The sequence below is a fragment of the Tamandua tetradactyla genome, chromosome Y, assembly GCF_023851605.1.
Source record: "Tamandua tetradactyla isolate mTamTet1 chromosome Y, mTamTet1.pri, whole genome shotgun sequence".
NCBI lineage: Eukaryota > Metazoa > Chordata > Mammalia > Pilosa > Myrmecophagidae > Tamandua > Tamandua tetradactyla.
The window spans coordinates 15,738,097-15,757,226 of record NC_135354.1 but is presented as its reverse complement, the minus strand read 5'-3'; the positions used below and the strand labels follow the sequence as shown (position 1 = coordinate 15,757,226).

Genomic DNA, 19,130 nt, shown 5'->3' with positions numbered 1-19,130 from the left:
TGCTTGTGCCCCCATCTCGTCTCATTGTTAGCTTCTTCCACGTTTTCCCTCCCATCATTCTCTTTGTCACCCACAGTTCCCTGTCACTCCCACAATTCCCATGACCCCCCCCCAATTCCATGTGTCACCCACACTTCAGACATTAACCAGAGTTCAACAAACTGCTTGTCTCTCACAATTCCCACTCACACTCAACACCAGGTATCAGCCCCAGGTCCCCCTTTTTCCCTCTATTCTGTGTGCACCGCAACTCAAATAGGAGTCAGAATTCCTGTCATTCTCACAATCGGGGGTCAGAAACACAAGTCATCGTCAATGAGAAAAGTTTTCTGTTCAGCAATTTTTTATTTTTATTTTTATTAAAAGCTTTTTCCTCTGTGCATTTTTACGTGGTATCATATCCCGGCTGACCGCGCGTCTTTCTTTTCATCAGACAGGTCGCTGCTGTCAGTTTCCGAATTCATTTGAACACTAAGTTCTCTTCTTCGTTTCATAGTTCCAATAGCACATACAATCTATTCGTTAACCAAATTATCGGCCCCCTACACATTTCCATTTACCTCCCGACAACATTCCTTCTTCTGGCATTCTTCACTATGACCCGCAATTCACTCATTACCTAGAGCCTCCTGTTATTCATCTGCTTCCGGGTCATATCGTAGTCCTGGTCACAACTCCCAGTTCCCCAGTTCCCCATTTCTTTCCACTGCGTGGGACAGACAGAGAGAGAGAGAGAGAGAGAGAGAGAGACAGAGAGAGAAACAACCTTAAAAACCAAAACCAATAAGAGAAAGAAGCTTAGAGGAGAGCACTGAAGTGAAGACTGTCAGTCAAACTTAATAAAGTATTACAAACAGAGGAAACCAATACAGCTGAGAATTAAAAGCCAAGTGAAAATGGTCAACGTTAAGTGTAGCTTCAACAGAACTAAAACTGAATTTTACGAGATTACGCTGCAAATAAAATGGCACAGATTGGCAGAATGGCTAAAATGTATGATCTGTCTAGATGCTGTTTACAAGAGCACCACTTTAGACCCACGGATACAAATAGGTTGTAAGTGAAGGGATGGAAAAAGTCACTATGCAAACGTAAGCAAAAAAAAGCTTGGGTGGCTGCTGTAACATCAGGCAAAATAGACTTTATGGGCTCTTCCGACCTCAGTATCCTGCCCCAGATCTCTCAGCAGCCTCAGTCCCCTCGGGAGGTCACATCCGGAAAGCACCACCAAGCTTTGGCCGGCTCCTGAAGTAGAGACTATGCCGCTACCTAAAGTTTCCAACACGTACAGAAAGAGTTATGCTCGTCTGAAGGGGTGGGGAAGATTTCATGAACGCTACTATCAAACCTCACCACTGCGACTGGTTTGCTGTAGAACACACTTCACCCACGACATCGCAAAGTGGCCTCTGTGCAGACAGCAAGCCCAATGCGAGAAGGGAGCGATAGAGATGCACATACGGCGTCTTTAAAGTGGAAATCGGAGGAAGTCCCGTGAAACAATCGGCCTCCCTTTTCCAACGACAGCAGGGTCTAACCTTAGCCTGCGTCCGTCTTAGAGCCGTTACTGGGGAGCAATTACATAATCATGATGGATACCCTGAATGTAACCATTCCAAGGTGAGATTTCAAACATGTACAGGCTTTAAATGTGTAATTGAGTCTGCTACTGCCGATCCAATGTGGAGCGTCATGAAGAGAATGCAAAAATTCCAGAAAACGGGAGTCCCATCCAATAGGCAGGACCTGTTTTTGAAATGTTTGTGGAGAACCAGCCAGGAAATAGGAGACATCCTAATTTGAGTTGTGTGGTCAAGAATTGCTCTCCTATTGAGTTTGAGGTTACTGTATACTTTTTGGGGTGGAGCACCCAAAGGGATGCTCGGACCAAAGTTAATCTGTCGGGAAAAGAGAACAAGTAAGAAAGGTCTAAAGGCGGGGTCACTGAGGGAACAGCACACAAGCGTGGATGGCCTTGCATTTGCAAATTCCCAGTTTACCGTCCCACTTTTTCTCAGTCCAAGTCTGTTTTTGCCCCAAAATGAAGTCTGAGAAAAACAAAGGAACTCATATGAGGTCATACGTTACAAGGAAACATGCTTCTTCTCCACAGTTCCTCTTTCTGCCTCTTTACCACCGCCAGAAACTCAGTAGTTCCTTTACCAACTCCTCATCAGAGTTTTTCTTCCCTGCTTGTGCCTCAACCTGCATTAGTCAATCTGTTACTTGTCGTGCTGGTACTGACAGGGTGACTGCTACCTGCCAAAAATTCTGCACTAATATGGATCTGGCAAACATATTGTTCACAAATAAATAGAGTTTTAAGATTTCCTGCATTTCCTGTATTAACTTGCCTGAGAATATTCCAGGGAACAGACATGGTTTAAGCTCCATGCAAGCAACACAGCACAAAATCTAGGTTTTACTCGACTGTGAACCCCCTCCTCCTTAAGCCCTTCTGCTTGCCTTCCCTCACGTCCCACGTAAAACTGAAAAGCGCACAGTTAATTGGCCTCTCTTTTCCAAACTCCTATTGCCTAATCCCTGAACACGCAGGAAAAACCATTTTATCAAACTGGAGTCCCAAGTACTTCCCATCTCTTCACCTTCCTAAGCTTATATTCCATACGTTACTAATTCCCAGCAGCAAATTAAAAGCCCATAGTGCGTCGTTTCCTTCATTGGGCCACCTCCCGCAAAGCACAACTACGCACTGCAGACACACACGGGTAATCACTTGAGAGTATTATTTGTCCAGGATTATCATTCAATGTTTAAAGAATCTCATTCTTTCTATTTCCACCATGCTCCATCCTTCAGTTTTAAGTTCTGCAAAACCACGGGGTGGGTTACTCATCTTCTAAATCTCAAGTGCTCTTCTGCCATATTTTCGCTATGTTTGATGCTCTATCGCCCCCAGATCAAATGGAGAGGGTTCCCTGGAAAACACATGCACACCAACTCAAATCTACATCAAAGATAACAAAACTTCCCTTTCAGAAAATGATAAATTAAAAGCTCATGTTTAAGCATCCTAGTCCTAATGAACTCTCCATATTTTCACATTTTAAAACTTTAAATTGTACTCAGAGCTCAAAATTCTCCTATGCACTCAATGCACTCAATTGTCTGTATTCTGGTTTGGCTGTGGGAGGACAGGACATGGAAATTCGTATTCAGAGAAAACTCTGAGAATCAAAAAACTCATGGGTCTTTGGATTAGCAGTTCCATAAAGACGTGCAGATGTTCTGGGTGAGGTGGGGGGTGGGGTGGGCAGCAAGGAAGTCTCAGGGAGAGCCAAACATAAATATAGGAGCGGAAGTAGGGCTCCTGTGTACCCATGCAATGATGCCTCAGAGAAGTGGAGATAATGACTCCCGTGTGCATCGGTGCCCATGGCTAGTTGCTCTTGCTACATCGATGAGGTTTCCCCGACCACAGGCTGGTTTACACTACACTATCCCAGAACTCCTATCTCAGGTGACGACCTAATGACCTGGCGCTATTCACTGCCATCCTCTCTCTCCTTTCCAAGAGGAATAACCCAGACAGATGGCAGCACGCATTTATTCCGGCCAACTGAGATCCTCACCTGTCTGCCTCTCCATACCATCTGCTGGGCCCTCCATTCTCAGGTAGTACTGCAGGGCATTCAGCCAGAGGTCTTCACAGATGATCTGGTAGAGGGAAAGGTGTGAATGGGGTTGGCACTCTACTTCCTAGCATCTGGGAAGCACACCAAGCCATTTATGAAACTGCCCCTGGGGGATTTACCTCAGCAATTGTGCTAGACCCTGAAGGACTGTGGTCAGAAATCAGTTGAAGAAGTTCATACTGGTGTTCTGGCGACTGCACCTGTAGGCCTGGCATTCACAATCCCGAACCATTGGATTGGAGTGGTCTGAGATAACAGATATCCTGCAGAAAGAGAAAGAATGAGGGATACTATATTGTTCACCCATCCCTTGTACCGTCTGAACAGCAACTTCTTACCAGTGATGGTAATGTCATATGCCTTTGTGATCACCGGGTTTCGGAAGTAGGGGTTTCTCCCAAAGGAAAACGTGATCGTACAGCAGTTCTTGGGAGGATGCACACTTCCACCTGACAGGGAAAGCAGAGGAGGGAGAAATCATTCTAGGGACACGCCTTTGCCTGATTACATGCTGAATCGTTTCCACCTGCCCTCCCTCACTCATTTCTGTAGGCTGAGCCTTCCATCTCTCACCTCCAAGTCGATCATGTAGCTGAGCAGGTCCCGATCTTGGTCAGTGATCATTGTTGACAGCTGAGGATGGTTCAGAATCTGTACTGGTAAAGGAGCTCAAACATACTAGGTTGGCAGGGGTAGAAACAGCTAGAGCACATCTGGAGGGCAATCAGAAGTGGGATCACACATCTGCCAGACCTCCTGGCATTACCAATCCATCTCAGTCAATACCCACACTTCTATAAAATCTTCCTTAAGCCTTCTGTTGCCTGTGTTTTGTGAGTCTGAACTCACACGGGCGTACAGTCTGTTTCTTGAGAACTCCTGACCTCTCTATTTTATTTGCATGATGGATAGGTCTTGAAGGGTACTTCTTGAGCTCTTACAGATGGGTTTGAGAGTGTTGACTGGAGGCCGCGTGTTCCCTGGAATCGCATGTGGGGCATGTGTGTACTCAGAGTCCTGAAGTGTGACAGGGTGCAATGGAGGGCAACTACATGTAGAGAGGACTGCATACAGTGAATGCAGCTCACGCAAGAGACAACAGTTATATGCCAAAGAACCTGTGTGCTCAGAAGGTGGACCTTAAAGGCAGGCAGCATGACCTTTGACCCTAAACATGTGTGACTAACAATACCCCGCAGAAGCAAGGTTGAGTGGAACACGATACAGTCTGAATTCTGCATAGGAAGCTGAACTCCCCACCCACCAGGATGGAACCATATTATGAACACAATCAGGATTCTCAGAAAGCCTGTGTTTGCAACTGTCGGCCACCCCTTCCTCCTGAACTGCTCTCTCCCCGCACTAAAGCTGTCCCCTTGCCCCCAGCCAGGACATCCTCCCCAAACCCTCCTCCATAGTCCACAGCTCTGTGAGGCTATCGCCTCCGAAGTGCATTAAGGATACAGTTTGCAACCAGAAGCCTGCAATGCACCTGATGCTGCTGCTTCTGAAATCCAGGTAGGGCTGAAGCTCGTGTATTAGCTTGCGCTTGTCCAGGCACAGCACCTGGCTGCCTCGTGCGATCAGACTGCTCAGTTCTAAATGCAGACTCTCTAGCGCCTCCGTGGATGTGCGGGGCCGAGGCGGGGCCTGCTCACGCTCCTGGGGGCTCTCCTGCTCCTCCTGCTCCTGCTCCTCCTGCTCCTGCTCCTCCTGCTCTTGCACCTCCTGCTCTTGCACCTCCAAGTCTTGCACCTCCTGCTCTTGCACCCCTGGCTCCCATGCCACTACCTCAACGAGCACCATTACGTCCTCGTTCACCAGCCCAGTCTCGCCCCGGATCTCTATCTCAACTCTTCCTTCCAGCTTCTCAATCTCCAGCCCCATCCCCACCCAAAGGATCGCAGTCTCCTCGCTGGGCCCTTCCGTCACCTCCCGCACGGCTGCGGCCTGCGCCTCTGCCCCTGCGCTGCTGCTCTCTGGGGACTGCTCCCCCCGAGGCCCCACAGACTCTCCTACCAGAAGGCCACCTGCCGGGCCAACGAGGTTTCCCGAGCATCCCGGAGGAGCCGAAGCCTCGCCAGGACGTGCTTCACTCGCCATGGGCCCTGGTCTGGTGCAGAGAAGGCTGGCGCACAGGCGCTTCCCGGCAAACTCCAGCAGGCGCTCCGGGCGCCACCGTGCGGCGCGGATGGCTTCCTGGCGCCTGCGGCAGACGAGCTGCTGGGGCGCATGCGCCGCGGTGGGCGCCGTCCACCCGGCCGGCTTTGGCGGGAAAGCGGCCCTCAGCACCCCCAAGCCGCTGCTCGTGCACACCCTGCTCCCCTCGTAGAGCGGAGCCCCCGGGGAGGCGGCTCCGGGGTGGCTGCCGGCCTCTAGCAGCGTGCTGGGGAAACGCGTGTGTTCAGTGCGCGCAGTGCTATGTTCTCAGTGCGCGCAGTGCTATGTTCTCAGTGCGTGCAGTGCTATGTTCTCAGTACGCGCAGTGCTGCCCACCAGGTCCCTGCAGAGGAGCGCCATAACCCGGTGGGAGGCCTCACTGTACATGCTCTCCTTGCTCCCAGGAGCACCCTGCCCCCAAGACAGCAGGAAACTGCCTCCAGCAGCGTCGCCCAGTGCCACGTGAGCCTGCCCTGCCCTTCTTCTTCTGCTAAGTTTCTCTTGGGGGTGAAAAGATCTGCTCCCTGCCCAGAAGCACCCTCACCCCCAGGTCCCAGTCTTATTAAAAAGCAATTAGGAAGGTAAACATGGCAAAGGGAAACTAACAGAAACAGCGTGCGGAGCTCCGCACGAACTTGGAATCGGTTGGGAACAACAAAATCTTGCCGAAAAGCAGCAAGGCATCACGCAGATACTACTCAAGTCAACTCTTGGGGGTTCTGGGTTACAGGGGAGCACATTTCAAGGCCAAAGTCCGTGAGGGATGAAACGTCTGAGAAAATGTGGGCAGAGACTCTGTTTCCAGCCTGGGTTCTGGGTGTCCAAAGCTGCCATCAGACCATTCAGTTATAAGTATCCTTGCCTGCCTGTTCCCGCATGAACCAGAGGAACACATTTCTTTGCCTTGCTGAGAAGGTGAATTTATTGAAGATGCAACAACAAGGAACTGTAGAGAAAACTTTCCAAGACCCATTCAGAGTGCGAAGGGAAGGTTGTTTTTTTCTATGCCCAGACAAAGACTTGGCTAAGGTTCAGAAAAGAATGACGGAGAAAACAAAAATTAAAAAGGAAAAGCTGTTGCGTCAGCAGCTCATGTGTATTGTGGCCCTCATTTTTGTGATTTTGGGATTTTGATCGTATCCATCAAAGGTAGGGAGGCGCTGGATTAGTTCCTATGATTTTTTCGAAGATAGACAGTTTATTCATTCTGAATTATACATTGATAGATAGTAGTGGAAGATTTCAGCATTGCCGAGAAAATACAGAATACCCTAAACAGCACAGGTTTTCGTGACAAATGGGCCAATTCCCTGGATACGATTTCACTGGGTAATAACATTTCTTCCCTCAGTGTTTATGTTTCTTTACTGCGACACCTTCAGATTAGAGCTTTTAAAGGCTTTTAAGCAGTATAAGCTGCTGCCTGGGAGAGTTATGGCATAGCACGTCCATAGTATGGAATAGCATTGGGTGTAGAAGATGGAAACTAGTTAGCTGCACCAGCATGAACACCGTGTTTAAGAGCAGTAGTACAGAAATGTCAGAGCCAGGAAATAGCCTCTGTGTTGGCATGTGTTGGGTGTGTTCTCTTTCCCATGTGCCCACCCCCCCCACCTCGTCTCTCAGTCATCGTCTTCATCTCACCAGCTCATGCCTTCTAAGTTGCCGGTAAGACAGTAGGATAATAACGACCAATTTCTTAGCTGTTTGATTTGCTCTTGCCTGTACTGTGCCTGTGTATTTATGTCCAGACCATCTTCCAGATGAATATAACAACTTCTCTGCCCTTGCTCAGTAGGAAGAAATTACAAAATAGCGCGCCTTTTCCATTTTCCCTTCCTAGTAAATGATCCCAAGATGCCGGTCCTTGGGAACAAGATGCCGGTCTTTTCTTCACACAAAAGAAGGGGGATTTGACAGCTGGACAGATAGAAAAATACTCAGTGTACCTCTTTAGCTTGGAAATGCTTAGTAACTAGAAAACTTGTTATTATGATCATTTCACTCAAGCAGTCCTGATTTATTTAAAGCCTAGAGGCTACTGTTGAATTACTCACTGTCGATTTAAACTCAAAAACTTTCCTTCTGCTCCTTTCCTGTTACAGAAATAAAACCCTCCCTGGCTCAGCTTGCAGGATGGACACATGGTATGAAGACTTCCAGGAAGATGGTAGAGCAGAGTGGAGTGCTTCAGTTCACTGGTGCTCCATGGAAGAAGACAGGGGATGGGGAGAAAGTGACGGGACTGCGGGATGGTTGTGAGTAATCAAACAGGATCCTGAGGCAGTTTTGTGTTGGGGAGTTGGGGGGGGGGCACCCGGAGGGGAGGGCTGGTTGTGTCGAAGCTGTGATCCCAAGGGGTGGCTATGGCATGTGGGGAGGAATGAAGGAATAAGTGAGTATCCTCAGCCCCAGCCTGACTCCGCTGCCGGCGGGGAGAACTCCCTGCATGGGTCATTCTTGACAGCACCTAGGGTGACCCTGGAGGTGATGTGACGATGCACTGTGGGGCCCAGGCCACATGGCGAGGCAGCACTCACCCAGCTGGGTGCAGGAATAGCCAGCCCCACAGAAGCAGTGTCTGGCATCATTGTCACTTGATCCCTGGGTGCTGCTCAGTTCCCCGGTGCTGCCGGCAGAGACTGGCCATCCAGCTGCCCAGGCGAGGAGGAACCTTCAACCAGGTAGGCAGGACTCGATCCACTGTGGTCAGCCTGGGCCGTGCTAATAGACGAGCGCTCTCAGGCCTGCCACCTGGTGGTGAGCTGGGGAAAGTGCAGGGCAGCTGCTCCAGATGGGGAGGGAGTGAGCCTGAGGGAGGAGCCTTGCAGCACCACCTGCTGGGGACAACAGGTAAGTGCAGGGAGGCTAAGTCGCTGTCAGCTAGGTCTAAACTTGATTAGTTTTAAATTTTTACTTTGTATTAAGGTTCATTCTCTCCTTCTAAAATTTTTGTGATTAAATTAATAGCAGCCTATTTCAGCAGTAGTTTCTAGGTTTAAAATAACTCAGTCAGGACTTACTGCTTAAGTAAAATGATTATAAGAAATACTTTTCTGGTTACTAAGCCTTTCACAGCTAAAGATTTATATTGAGTATTTTTTTTATCCAGCCAGCTTTCAAATCCCCCTTCTTCTACGTGATATGCCCTTACTCCTAAGAAACACCATCTGTGAACATTATGAAGGGAAAATGGGAAAAGTTCCAATATTTAGTAATTTCTTCCTACTGAGCAAGGGCAGAGAAGTTCTTATATGAAGCTGGAAGCTGATCTGGATGTGTGGGGCGTACCGAGAGAGAGACCACACAATTGAAAAACGGCAAGCCAAGTTAGCGTCTTTATTAGCTGGCCAGCGACTGCCTCAGAAACCCTCAAAGAAGGAAGATTCAGAGAGCAGCCCCGTGCAGCTTGCAAGGTAGGCTTATAAAGGCTGAAACCGCAACCTTATCCACAGAAGCAGAGCAGGGACGTTAGTTTCACAGTACCACATACTGGTTTTTCAGCTGTAAGCAAGCAAGCTTACTAGAGAAGCAAACAAGCGCTATTCGCTTTTGCAAAAACGTGTTTGTGTAATTCCCACATCCTGGCCCCATTTACCAGGTGTTCTTCATGGACCTGGGGAGATTTTCCACTCGGCTGAGGCCGAGCTCCTGATCCCTTACGCGGGACATGAATGCATGGGTACATACAGGCAATAGCCAATCAAATACAAGGATACTTATAACTGAATGGTCTGATGGCAGCTTTGGACACCCAGAACCCAGGCTGGAAACAGAGTCTCTGCCCACATTTTCTCAGACGTTTCATCCCTCACGGACTTTGGCCTTGAAATGTGCTCCCCTGTAACCCAGAACCCCCAAGAGTTGACTTGAGTAGTATCTGCGTGATGGCTTGCTGCTTTTCAGCAAGATTTTGTTGTTCCCAACCGATTCCAAGTTCGTGCGGAGCTCCGCACGCTGTTTCTGTTAGTTTCCCTTTGCCATGTTTACCTTCCTAATTGCTTTTTAATAAGACTAGGACCTGGGGGTGAGGGTGCTTCTGGGCAGGGAGCAGATCTTTTCGCCCCCAAGAGAAACTTAGCAGAAGAAGAAGGGCAGGGCAGGCTCACGTGGCACTGGGCGACGCTGCTGGAGGCAGTTTCCTGCTGTCTTGGGGGCAGGGTGCTCCTGGGAGCAACGAGAGCATGTACAGTGAGGCCTCCCAAGGGGTTATGGCGCTCCTCTGCAGGGACCTGGCGGGCAGCGCTGTGCGCACTGAGAACATAGCACTGCGCGCACTGAGAACATAGCACTGCGCGCACTGAGAACATAGCACTGCGCGCACTGAGAACATAGCACTGCGCACACTGAGAACACGCGTGTTCCCCAGCACGCTGCTAGAGGCCAGCAGCCACCCCGGAGCCGCCTCCCCGGGGGCTCCGCTCTACGAGGGGAGCAGGGTGTGCACGAGCAGCGGCTTGGGGGTGCTGAGGGCCGCTTTCCCGCCAAAGCCGGCCGGACGCCCACCGCGGCGCATGCGCCCCAGCAGCTCGTCTGCCGCAGGCGCCAGGAAGCCATCCGCGCCGCACGGTGGCGCCCGGAGCGCCTGCTGGAGTTTGCTGGGAAGCGCCTGTGCGCCAGCCTTCTCTGCACCAGACCAGGGCCCATGGCGAGTGAAGCACGTCCTGGCGAGGCTTCGGCTCCTCCAGGATGCTCGGGAAACCTCGTGTCTTCCTTCTCATCAGCCACGTTTAATACCCAAATTATCTTGTTCGTTTCATAGGTCCAATATGATGTATATTTCATGTGTTAACCAAATTACCCAGTCCCTGTACGTTTTCCTCCCATAATTCCCTTCTTCGGACGTCCTTCACTGTGACCCACAATTCACTCATTACCCAGAGTCTGCTGTTATTCACCGCTTCCAGGTCATATCACAAGTCCTGGTCAGAACTCCCAATTCCCCATTTCTTTGCACCGTGGTCTTATTTTTACACAACCCGTTCCTCGACCAAAGTTTGTTATAGTGTCTGTGACTGTAAGGTACTGCTGCTTGCCCCACGTGCTCCTCATTCTTAGAAGCGGCCATATGATCCCTATCGAAATTCACTTTACATGCGCATTCCCATACTCCACCCCACGTTCCCTTTACACCCAAAATTCGGCGCCTTAACTACCATTACCTACCCCGCCCCAAATTTCCTGTCACTCCGACAATTATCTCCGTCACCCATCATTCCGTGTGTCCCCCACAATTCACTGATGACCGAGACTTCCCTGTCATTCACACACTTCCGGGTTCGTACGACAAGTCACCCTCACAACGACCTTTCCCCATTTCCTTCCCCTGTGGTTTTGTTTATACGCAACTCTTTACACACGTCAAGTTTATTAGACTGTCTGTGATGATCTGATACTACCGCTTGTGCCCCATCTCGTCCCCATTCTTAGCTTCTTCCATGTTTTCCCTCCCATCATTCTCTTTGTCACCCACAATTCCCTGTCACTCCCACAATGCGCTTGGACACATAACCGTGTATGGTACCCACAATCCCCTGCCCCACCCACAGTTCCCTGTCACTCCCACAATTCCCTTGACCCCCCCCCCAATTCCATGTGTCACCCACACTTCAGACATTAACCAGAGTTCAAACAAAACTGCTTGTCTCTCACAATTCCCCCTCACACCCAACACCAGGGATAAGCCCCAGGTCCCCGTTTTTCCCACTATTCTGTGTGTACCACAACTCAAATAGGAGTCAGAATTCCTGTCATTCTCACAATGCCGGGTCAGAAATACAATTCTTGGTTGATGATGGCAGCTGTGGGGTTTGCCAATTTTTTTCTTTTTTTTTGTATAGAAAGCTTCTTTGCAGTTTGACGTCATGCCATACTGACCGCCACTACTGCCAGTTTCTGAGTTTACCTGAACACCGAGTTTTCTTCTTCCTTTCATAGTTCCCATAGCACGTACAATCAAGGACCCTTACACATTTCCGTTTACTTCCCACCGCCATTTCCTCCTTCTGACATTCTTCTCTATAACCCGTAATTCACTCGTTACCCAGAGTCTGACTGTTATTCATCTGCTTCCGGGTCATGTCGTAGTCCCGATCACAACTCCCAGTTCCCCAGTTCCCCATTTCCCCATTTCCCCATTTCTTCCCATCCTGTTCCTCATTCTTAAAAGCGGCCGTATGATTCCTAATGAAATTCACTTTACATGCCCAATTCCCCCGTTATTTCCACCGTTCCCTTTAGACCCAGAATTCGGCGTCTTAATCATTGTTCCCTACCCCGCCCCAAATTTCCTGTCACTCCGACAGTTATCTCCATCACCCATCATTCCGTGTGTCCCCCACAATTCACTGATGACCCAGACTTCCCTGTCATTCACACACTTCCGGGTTCGTACGACAAGTCACCCTCACAATGAACTTTCCCCATTTCCTTCCCCTGTGGTTTTGTTTATACGCAACTCCTTACACACGTCAAGTTTATTAGACTGTCTGTGATGATCTGATACTACTGCTTGTGCCCCATCTCGTCCGCATTCTTAGCTTCTTCCACGTTTTCCCTCCCATCATTCTCTTTGTCACCCACAGTTCCCTGTCACTCCCACAATTCCCATGACCCCCCCCAATTCCATGTGTCACCCACACTTCAGACATTAACCAGAGTTCAAACAAAACTGCTTGTCTCTCACAATTCCCACTCACACTCAACACCAGGTATCAGCCCCAGGTCCCCCTTTTTCCCTCTATTCTGTGTGCACCGCAACTCAAATAGGAGTCAGAATTCCTGTCATTCTCACAATCGGGGGTCAGAAACACAAGTCATCGTCAATGAGAAAAGTTTTCCTGTTCAGCAATTTTTTATTTTTATTTTTTATTAAAAGCTTTTTCCTCTGTGCATTTTTACGTGGTATCATATCCCGGCTGACCGCGTCTTTCTTTTCATCAGACAGGTCGCTGCTGTCAGTTTCCGAATTCATTTGAACACCTAAGTTCTCTTCTTCGTTTCATAGTTCCAATAGCACATACAATCTATTCGTTAACCAAATTATCCGGCCCCCTACACATTTCCATTTACCTCCCGACAACATTCCTTCTGGCATTCTTCACTATGACCCGCAATTCACTCATTACCTAGAGCCTCCTGTTATTCATCTGCTTCCGGGTCATATCGTAGTCCTGGTCACAACTCCCAGTTCCCCAGTTCCCCATTTCTTTCCACTGCGTGGGACAGACAGAGAGAGAGAGAGAGAGAGAGAGAGAGAGACAGAGAGAGAAACAACCTTAAAAACCAAAACCAATAAGAGAAAGAAGCTTAGAGGAGAGCACTGAAGTGAAGACTGTCAGTCAAACTTAATAAAGTATTACAAACAGAGGAAACCAATACAGCTGAGAATTAAAAGCCAAGTGAAAATGGTCAACGTTAAGTGTAGCTTCAACAGAACTAAAACTGAATTTTACGAGATTACGCTGCAAATAAAATGGCACAGATTGCAGAATGGCTAAAATGTATGATCTGTCTAGATGCTGTTTACAAGAGCACCACTTTAGACCCACGGATACAAATAGGTTGTAAGTGAAGGGATGGAAAAAGTCACTATGCAAACAGTAAGCAAAAAAAAGCTTGGGTGGCTGCTGTAACATCAGGCAAAATAGACTTTATGGGCTCTTCCGACCTCAGTATCCTGCCCCAGATCTCTCAGCAGCCTCAGTCCCGCTCGGGAGGTCACATCCGGAAAGCACCACCAAGCTTTGGCCGGCTCCTGAAGTAGAGACTATGCCGCTACCTAAAGTTTCCAACACGTACAGAAAGGAGTTATGCTCGTCTGAAGGGGTGGGGAAGATTTCATGAACGCTACTATCAAACCTCACCACTGCGACTGGTTTGCTGTAGAACACACTTCACCCACGACATCGCAAAGTGGCCTCTGTGCAGACAGCAAGTCCAATGCGAGAAGGGAGCGATAGAGATGCACATACGGCGTCTTTAAAGTGGAAATCGGGAGGAAGTCCCGTGGAAACAATCGGCCTCCCTTTTCCAACGACAGCAGGGTCTAACCTTTAGCCTGCGTCCGTCTTAGAGCCGTTACTGGGGAGCAATTACATAATCATGATGGATACCCTGAATGTAACCACTTCCAAGGTGAGATTTCAAACATGTACAGGCTTTAAATGTGTAATTGAGTCTGCTACTGCCGATCCAATGTGGAGCGTCATGAAGAGAATGCAAAAATTCCAGAAAACGGGAGTCCCATCCAATAGGCAGGACCTGGTTTTTGAAATGTTTGTGGAGAACCAGCCAGGAAATAGGAGACATCCTAATTTGAGTTGTGTGGTCAAGAATTGCTCTCCTATTGAGTTTGAGGTTACTGTATACTTTTTGGGGTGGAGCACCCAAAGGGATGCTCGGACCAAAGTTAATCTGTCGGGAAAAGAGAACAAGTAAGAAAGGTCTAAAGGCGGGGTCACTGAGGGAACAGCACACAAGCGTGGATGGCCTTGCATTTGCAAATTTTCCCAGTTTACCGTCCCACTTTTTCTCAGTCCAAGTCTGTTTTTGCCCCAAAATGAAGTCTGAGAAAAACAAAGGAACTCATATGAGGTCATACGTTTACAAGGAAACATGCTTCTTCTCCACTGTTCCTCTTTCTGCCTCTTTACCACCGCCAGAAACTCAGTAGTTCCTTTACCAACTCCTCATCACAGTTTTTCTTCCCTGCTTGTGCCTCAACCTGCATTAGTCAATCTGTTACTTGTCGTGCTGGTACTGACAGGGTGACTGCTACCCTGCCAAAAATTCTGCACTAATATGGATCTGGCAAACATATTGTTCACAAATAAATAGAGTTTTAAGATTTCCTGCATTTCCTGGTATTAACTTGCCTGAGAATATTCCAGGGAACAGACACTGGTTTAAGCTCCACGCAAGCAACACAGCACAAAATCTAGGTTTTACTCGACTGTGAACCCCCTCCTCCTTAAGCCCTTCTGCTTGCCTTCCCTCACGTCCCACGTAAAACTGAAAAGCGCACAGTTAATTGGCCTCTCTTTTCCAAACTCCTATTGCCTCATACCTGAACAGGCAGGAAAAACCATTTTACCAAACTGGAGTCCCAAGTACTTCCCATCTCTTCACCTTCCTAAGCTTATATTCCATACGTTACTAATTCCCAGGCAGCAAATTAAAAGCCCATAGTGCGTCGTTTCCTTCATTGGGTCCACCTCCCGCAAAGCACAACTACGCACTGCAGACACACACGGGTAATCACTTGAGAGTATTTATTTTGTCCAGGATTATCATTCAATGTTTAAAGAATCTCATTCTTTCTATTTCCACCACCTGCTCCATCCTTCAGTTTTAAGTTCTGCAAAACCACGGGGTGGGTTACTCATCTTCTAAATCTCAAGTGCTCTTCTGCCATATTTTCGCTATGTTTGATGCTCTATCGCCCCCAGATCAAATGGAGAGGGTTCCCTGGAAAACACATGCACACCAACTCAAATCTACATCAAAGATAACAAAACTTCCCTTTCAGAAAATGATAAATTAAAAGCTCATGTTTAGGGCGGGCCGCGGTGGCTCAGCGGGCAAAGTGCTTGCCTGCTATGCCGGAGGACCTCGGTTCGATTCCCGGCCCCAGCCCATGTAACAAAAACGGAGAAACAGAATACAATAAAAACAAGAAAATGTTTAAAAATGTTTCCCTTTCTTCCTTCCTTCCTTCCTTCTATCCTTCCTTCCTTCTCTCTGTCTTTCCTTAAAAAAAAAAAAAAAAAAAAAAAAAAAAAAAAAAAAAAAGCTCATGTTTAAGCATCCTAGTCCTAATGAACTCTCCATATTTTCACATTGTTAAAACTTTAAATTGTACCTCAGAGCTCAAAATTCTCCTATGCACTCAATGCACTCAATTGTCTGTATTCTGGTTTGGCTGTGGAGGACAGGACATGGAAATTCGTATTCAGAGAAAACTCTGAGAATCAAAAAACTCATGGGTCTTTGGATTAGCAGTTCCATAAAGACGTGCAGATGTTCTGGGTGAGGTGGGGGGTGGGGTGGGCAGCAAGGAAGTCTCAGGAGAGCCAAACATAATATAGGAGCGGAAGTAGGGCTCCTGTGTACCCATGCAATGATGCCTCAGAGAAGTGGAGATAATGACTCCCGTGTGCATCAGTGCCCATGGCTAGTCATGCTCTTGCTACATCGATGAGGTTTCCCCAACCACAGGCTGGTTTACATTACACTATCCCAGAACTCCTATCTCAGGTGACGACCTAATGACCTGGCGCTATTCACTGCCATCCTCTCTCTTCCTTTCCAAGAGGAATAACCCAGACAGATGGCAGCACGCATTTATTCTCTGGCCAACTGAGATCCTCACCTGTCTGCCTCTCCATACCATCTGCTGGGCCCTCCCATTCTCAGGTAGTACTGCAGGGCATTCAGCCAGAGGTCTTCACAGATGATCTGGTAGAGGGAAAGGTGTGAATGGGGTTGGCACTCTACTTCCCTAGCATCTGGGAAGCACACCAAGCCATTTATGAAACTGCCCCTGGGGGATTTACCTCAGCAATTGTGCTAGACCTGAAGGACTGTGGTCAGAAATCCAGTTGAAGAAGTTCATACTGGTGTTCTGGCGACTGCACCTGTAGGCCTGGCATTCACAATCCCGAACCATTGGATTGGAGTGGTCTGAGATAACAGATATCCTGCAGAAAGAGAAAGAATGAGGGATACTATATTGTTCACCCATCCCTTGTACCGTCTGAACAGCAACTTCTTACCAGTGATGGTAATGTCATATGCCTTTGTGATCACCGGGTTTCGGAAGTAGGGGTTTCTCCCAAAGGAAAACGTGATCGTACAGCAGTTCTTGGGAGGGATGCACACTTCCACCTGACAGGGAAAAGCAGAGGAGGGAGAAATCATTCTAGGGACACGCCTTTGCCTGATTACATGCTGAATCGTTTCCACCTGCCCTCCCTCACTCATTTCTGTAGGCTGAGCCTTCCATCTCTCACCTCCAAGTCGATCATGTAGCTGAGCAGGTCCCGATCTTGGTCAGTGATCATTGTTGACAGCTGAGGATGGTTCAGAATCTGTACTGGGTAAAGGAGCTCAAACATGCTAGGTTGGCAGGGGTAGAAACAGCTAGAGCACATCTGGAGGGCAATCAGAAGTGGGATCACACATCTGCCAGACCTCCTGGCATTACCAATCCATCTCAGTCAATACCCACACTCCTATAAAATCTTCCTTAAGCCTTCTGTTGCCTGTGTTTTGTGAGTCTGAACTCACACGGGCGTACAGTCTGTTTCTTGAGAACTCCTGACCTCTCTATTTTATTTGCATGATGGATAGGTCTTGAAGGGTACTTCTTGAGCTCTTACAGAGGGTTTGAGAGTGTTGACTGGAGGCCGCGTGTTCCCTGGAATCGCATGTGGGGCATGTGTGTACTCAGAGTCCTGAAGTGTGACAGGGTGCAATGGAGGGCAACTACATGTAGAGAGGACTGCATACAGTGAATGCAGCTCCACGCAAGAGACAACTGTTATATGCCAAAGAACCTGTGTGCTCAGAAGGTGGACCTTAAAGGCAGGCAGCATGACCTTTGACCCTAAACATGTGTGACTAACAATACCCCGCAGAAGCAAGGTTGAGTGGAACACGATACAGTCTGAATTCTGCAAAGGAAGCTGAACTCCCCACCCACCAGGATGGAACCATATTATGAACACAATCAGGATTCTCAAAAAGCCTGTGTTTGCAACTGTCGGCCACCCCTTCCTCCTGAACTGCTCTCTCCCCGCACTAAAGCTGTCCCCTTGCCCCCAGCCAGGACATCCTCCCCAAACCCTCCTCCATAGTCCACAGCTCTGTGAGGCTATCGCCTCCGAAGTGCATTAAGGATACAGTTTGCAACCAGAAGCCTGCAATGCACCTGATGCTGCTGCTTCTGAAATCCAGGTAGGGCTGAAGCTCGTGTATTAGCTTGCGCTTGTCCAGGCACAGCACCTGGCTGCCTCGTGCGATCAGACTGCTCAGTTCTAAATGCAGACTCTCTAGCGCCTCCGTGGATGTGCGGGGCCGAGGCGGGGCCTGCTCACGCTCCTGGGGGCTCTCCTGCTCCTGCTCCTGCTCCTCCTGCTCTTGCACCTCCTGCTCCTGATCCTCCTGCTCTTGCACCTCCTGCTCTTGCACCTCCTGCTCTTGCACCTCCAAGTCTTGCACCTCCAACTCTTGCACCTCCAACTCTTGCACCCCTGGCTCCCCTGCCACTACCTCAACGAGCACCATTCCGTCCTCGTTCACCAGCCCAGTCTCGCCCCGGATCTCTATCTCAACTCTTCCTTCCAGCTTCTCAATCTCCAGCCCCATCCCCACCCAAAGGATCGCAGTCTCCTCGCTGGCCTTCCGTCACCTCCCGCACGGCTGCGGCCTGCGCCTCTGCCCCTGCGCTGCTGCTCTCTGGGACTGCTCCCCCCGAGGCCCCACAGACTCTCCTACCAGAAGGCCACCTGCCGGGCCAACGAGGTTTCCCGAGCATCCCGGAGGAGCCGAAGCCTCGCCAGGACGTGCTTCACTCGCCATGGGCCCTGGTCTGGTGCAGAGAAGGCTGGCGCACAGGCGCTTCCCAGCAAACTCCAGCAGGCGCTCCGGGCGCCACCGTGCGGCGCGGATGGCTTCCTGGCGCCTGCGGCAGACGAGCTGCTGGGGCGCATGCGCCGCGGTGGGCGCCGTCCACCCGGCCGGCTTTGGCGGGAAAGCGGCCCTCAGCACCCCCAAGCCGCTGCTCGTGCACACCCTGCTCCCCTCGTAGAGCGGAGCCCCGGGGGAGGCGGCTCCGGGGTGGCTGCCGGCCTCTAGCAGCGTGCTGGGGAACACGCGTGTGTTCAGAGCGCGCAGTGCTATGTTCTCAGTGCGCGCAGTGCTATGTTCTCAGTGCGCGCAGTGCTATGTTCTCAGTGCGCGCAGTGCTATGTTCTCAGTGCGCGCAGCGCTGCCCGCCAGGTCCCTGCTGAGGAGCGCGATAACCCCTTGGGAGGCCTCACTGTACATGCTCTCGTTGCTCCCAGGAGCACCCTGCCCCCAAGACAGCAGGAAACTGCCTCCAGCAGCGTCGCCCAGTGCCACGTGAGACTGCCCTGCCCTTCTTCTTCTGCTAAGTTTATCTTGGGGGTGAAAAGATCTGCTCCCTGCCCAGAAGCACCCTCACCCCCCAGGTCCCAGTCTTATTAAAAACAATTAGGATAAGAGTAAAAAAAAAAAAAGCTATAGCTCAGATGCATCTTCATTCAGGTTTTAACATGATTACTTTACAAT

The 19,130-nt window shown here is 49.4% G+C and overlaps 1 protein-coding gene and 2 long non-coding RNA genes across 3 annotated transcripts; all 3 read right to left on the bottom strand.

Moving 5' to 3' along the window:
- Positions 1 to 2,812: 2,812 nt before the first annotated feature.
- Positions 2,813 to 3,812, bottom strand: LOC143672539 (uncharacterized). The gene is made up of 3 exons (XR_013169882.1): positions 3,776 to 3,812; positions 3,594 to 3,678; positions 2,813 to 2,939 (listed from the first exon to the last, which is right to left on the bottom strand). It is a non-coding gene; the product is annotated as an uncharacterized LOC143672539 (long non-coding RNA).
- A 10,822-nt stretch (positions 3,813 to 14,634) lies between these two features.
- LOC143672583 (uncharacterized) lies at positions 14,635 to 16,391 on the bottom strand. Its single transcript, XR_013169906.1, has 3 exons — positions 16,373 to 16,391; positions 16,189 to 16,274; positions 14,635 to 15,284 (listed from the first exon to the last, which is right to left on the bottom strand). It is a non-coding gene; the product is annotated as an uncharacterized LOC143672583 (long non-coding RNA).
- Positions 16,392 to 16,427: 36 nt separating this feature from the next.
- LOC143672532 (testis-specific Y-encoded protein 1-like) lies at positions 16,428 to 18,220 on the bottom strand. The gene is made up of 4 exons (XM_077147133.1): positions 17,721 to 18,220; positions 16,829 to 16,906; positions 16,592 to 16,703; positions 16,428 to 16,516 (listed from the first exon to the last, which is right to left on the bottom strand). Exons 1-4 carry the CDS (start codon positions 18,183 to 18,185, stop codon positions 16,428 to 16,430), a joined length of 744 nt encoding a protein of 247 aa, XP_077003248.1. The 5' UTR covers positions 18,186 to 18,220.
- Between the last annotated feature and the right edge of the window lie 910 nt (positions 18,221 to 19,130).

What these genes read in the sequence shown, in the direction of transcription:
- LOC143672532 (XM_077147133.1), bottom strand. Translation starts at nt 18,185, where the DNA reads ATGGGGCTGGAGATTGAGAAGCTGGAAGGAAGAGTTGAGATAGAGATC. An exon ending in CAGGCTTCTGGTTGCAAACT is followed by an intron (nt 16,907 to 17,720) that starts GTATCCTTAATG and finishes TACCCAGTACAG; the next exon opens with ATTCTGAACCATCCTCAGCT. An exon ending in ATATGACATTACCATCACTG is followed by an intron (nt 16,517 to 16,591) that starts GTAAGAAGTTGC and finishes CTCTTTCTGCAG; the next exon opens with GATATCTGTTATCTCAGACC.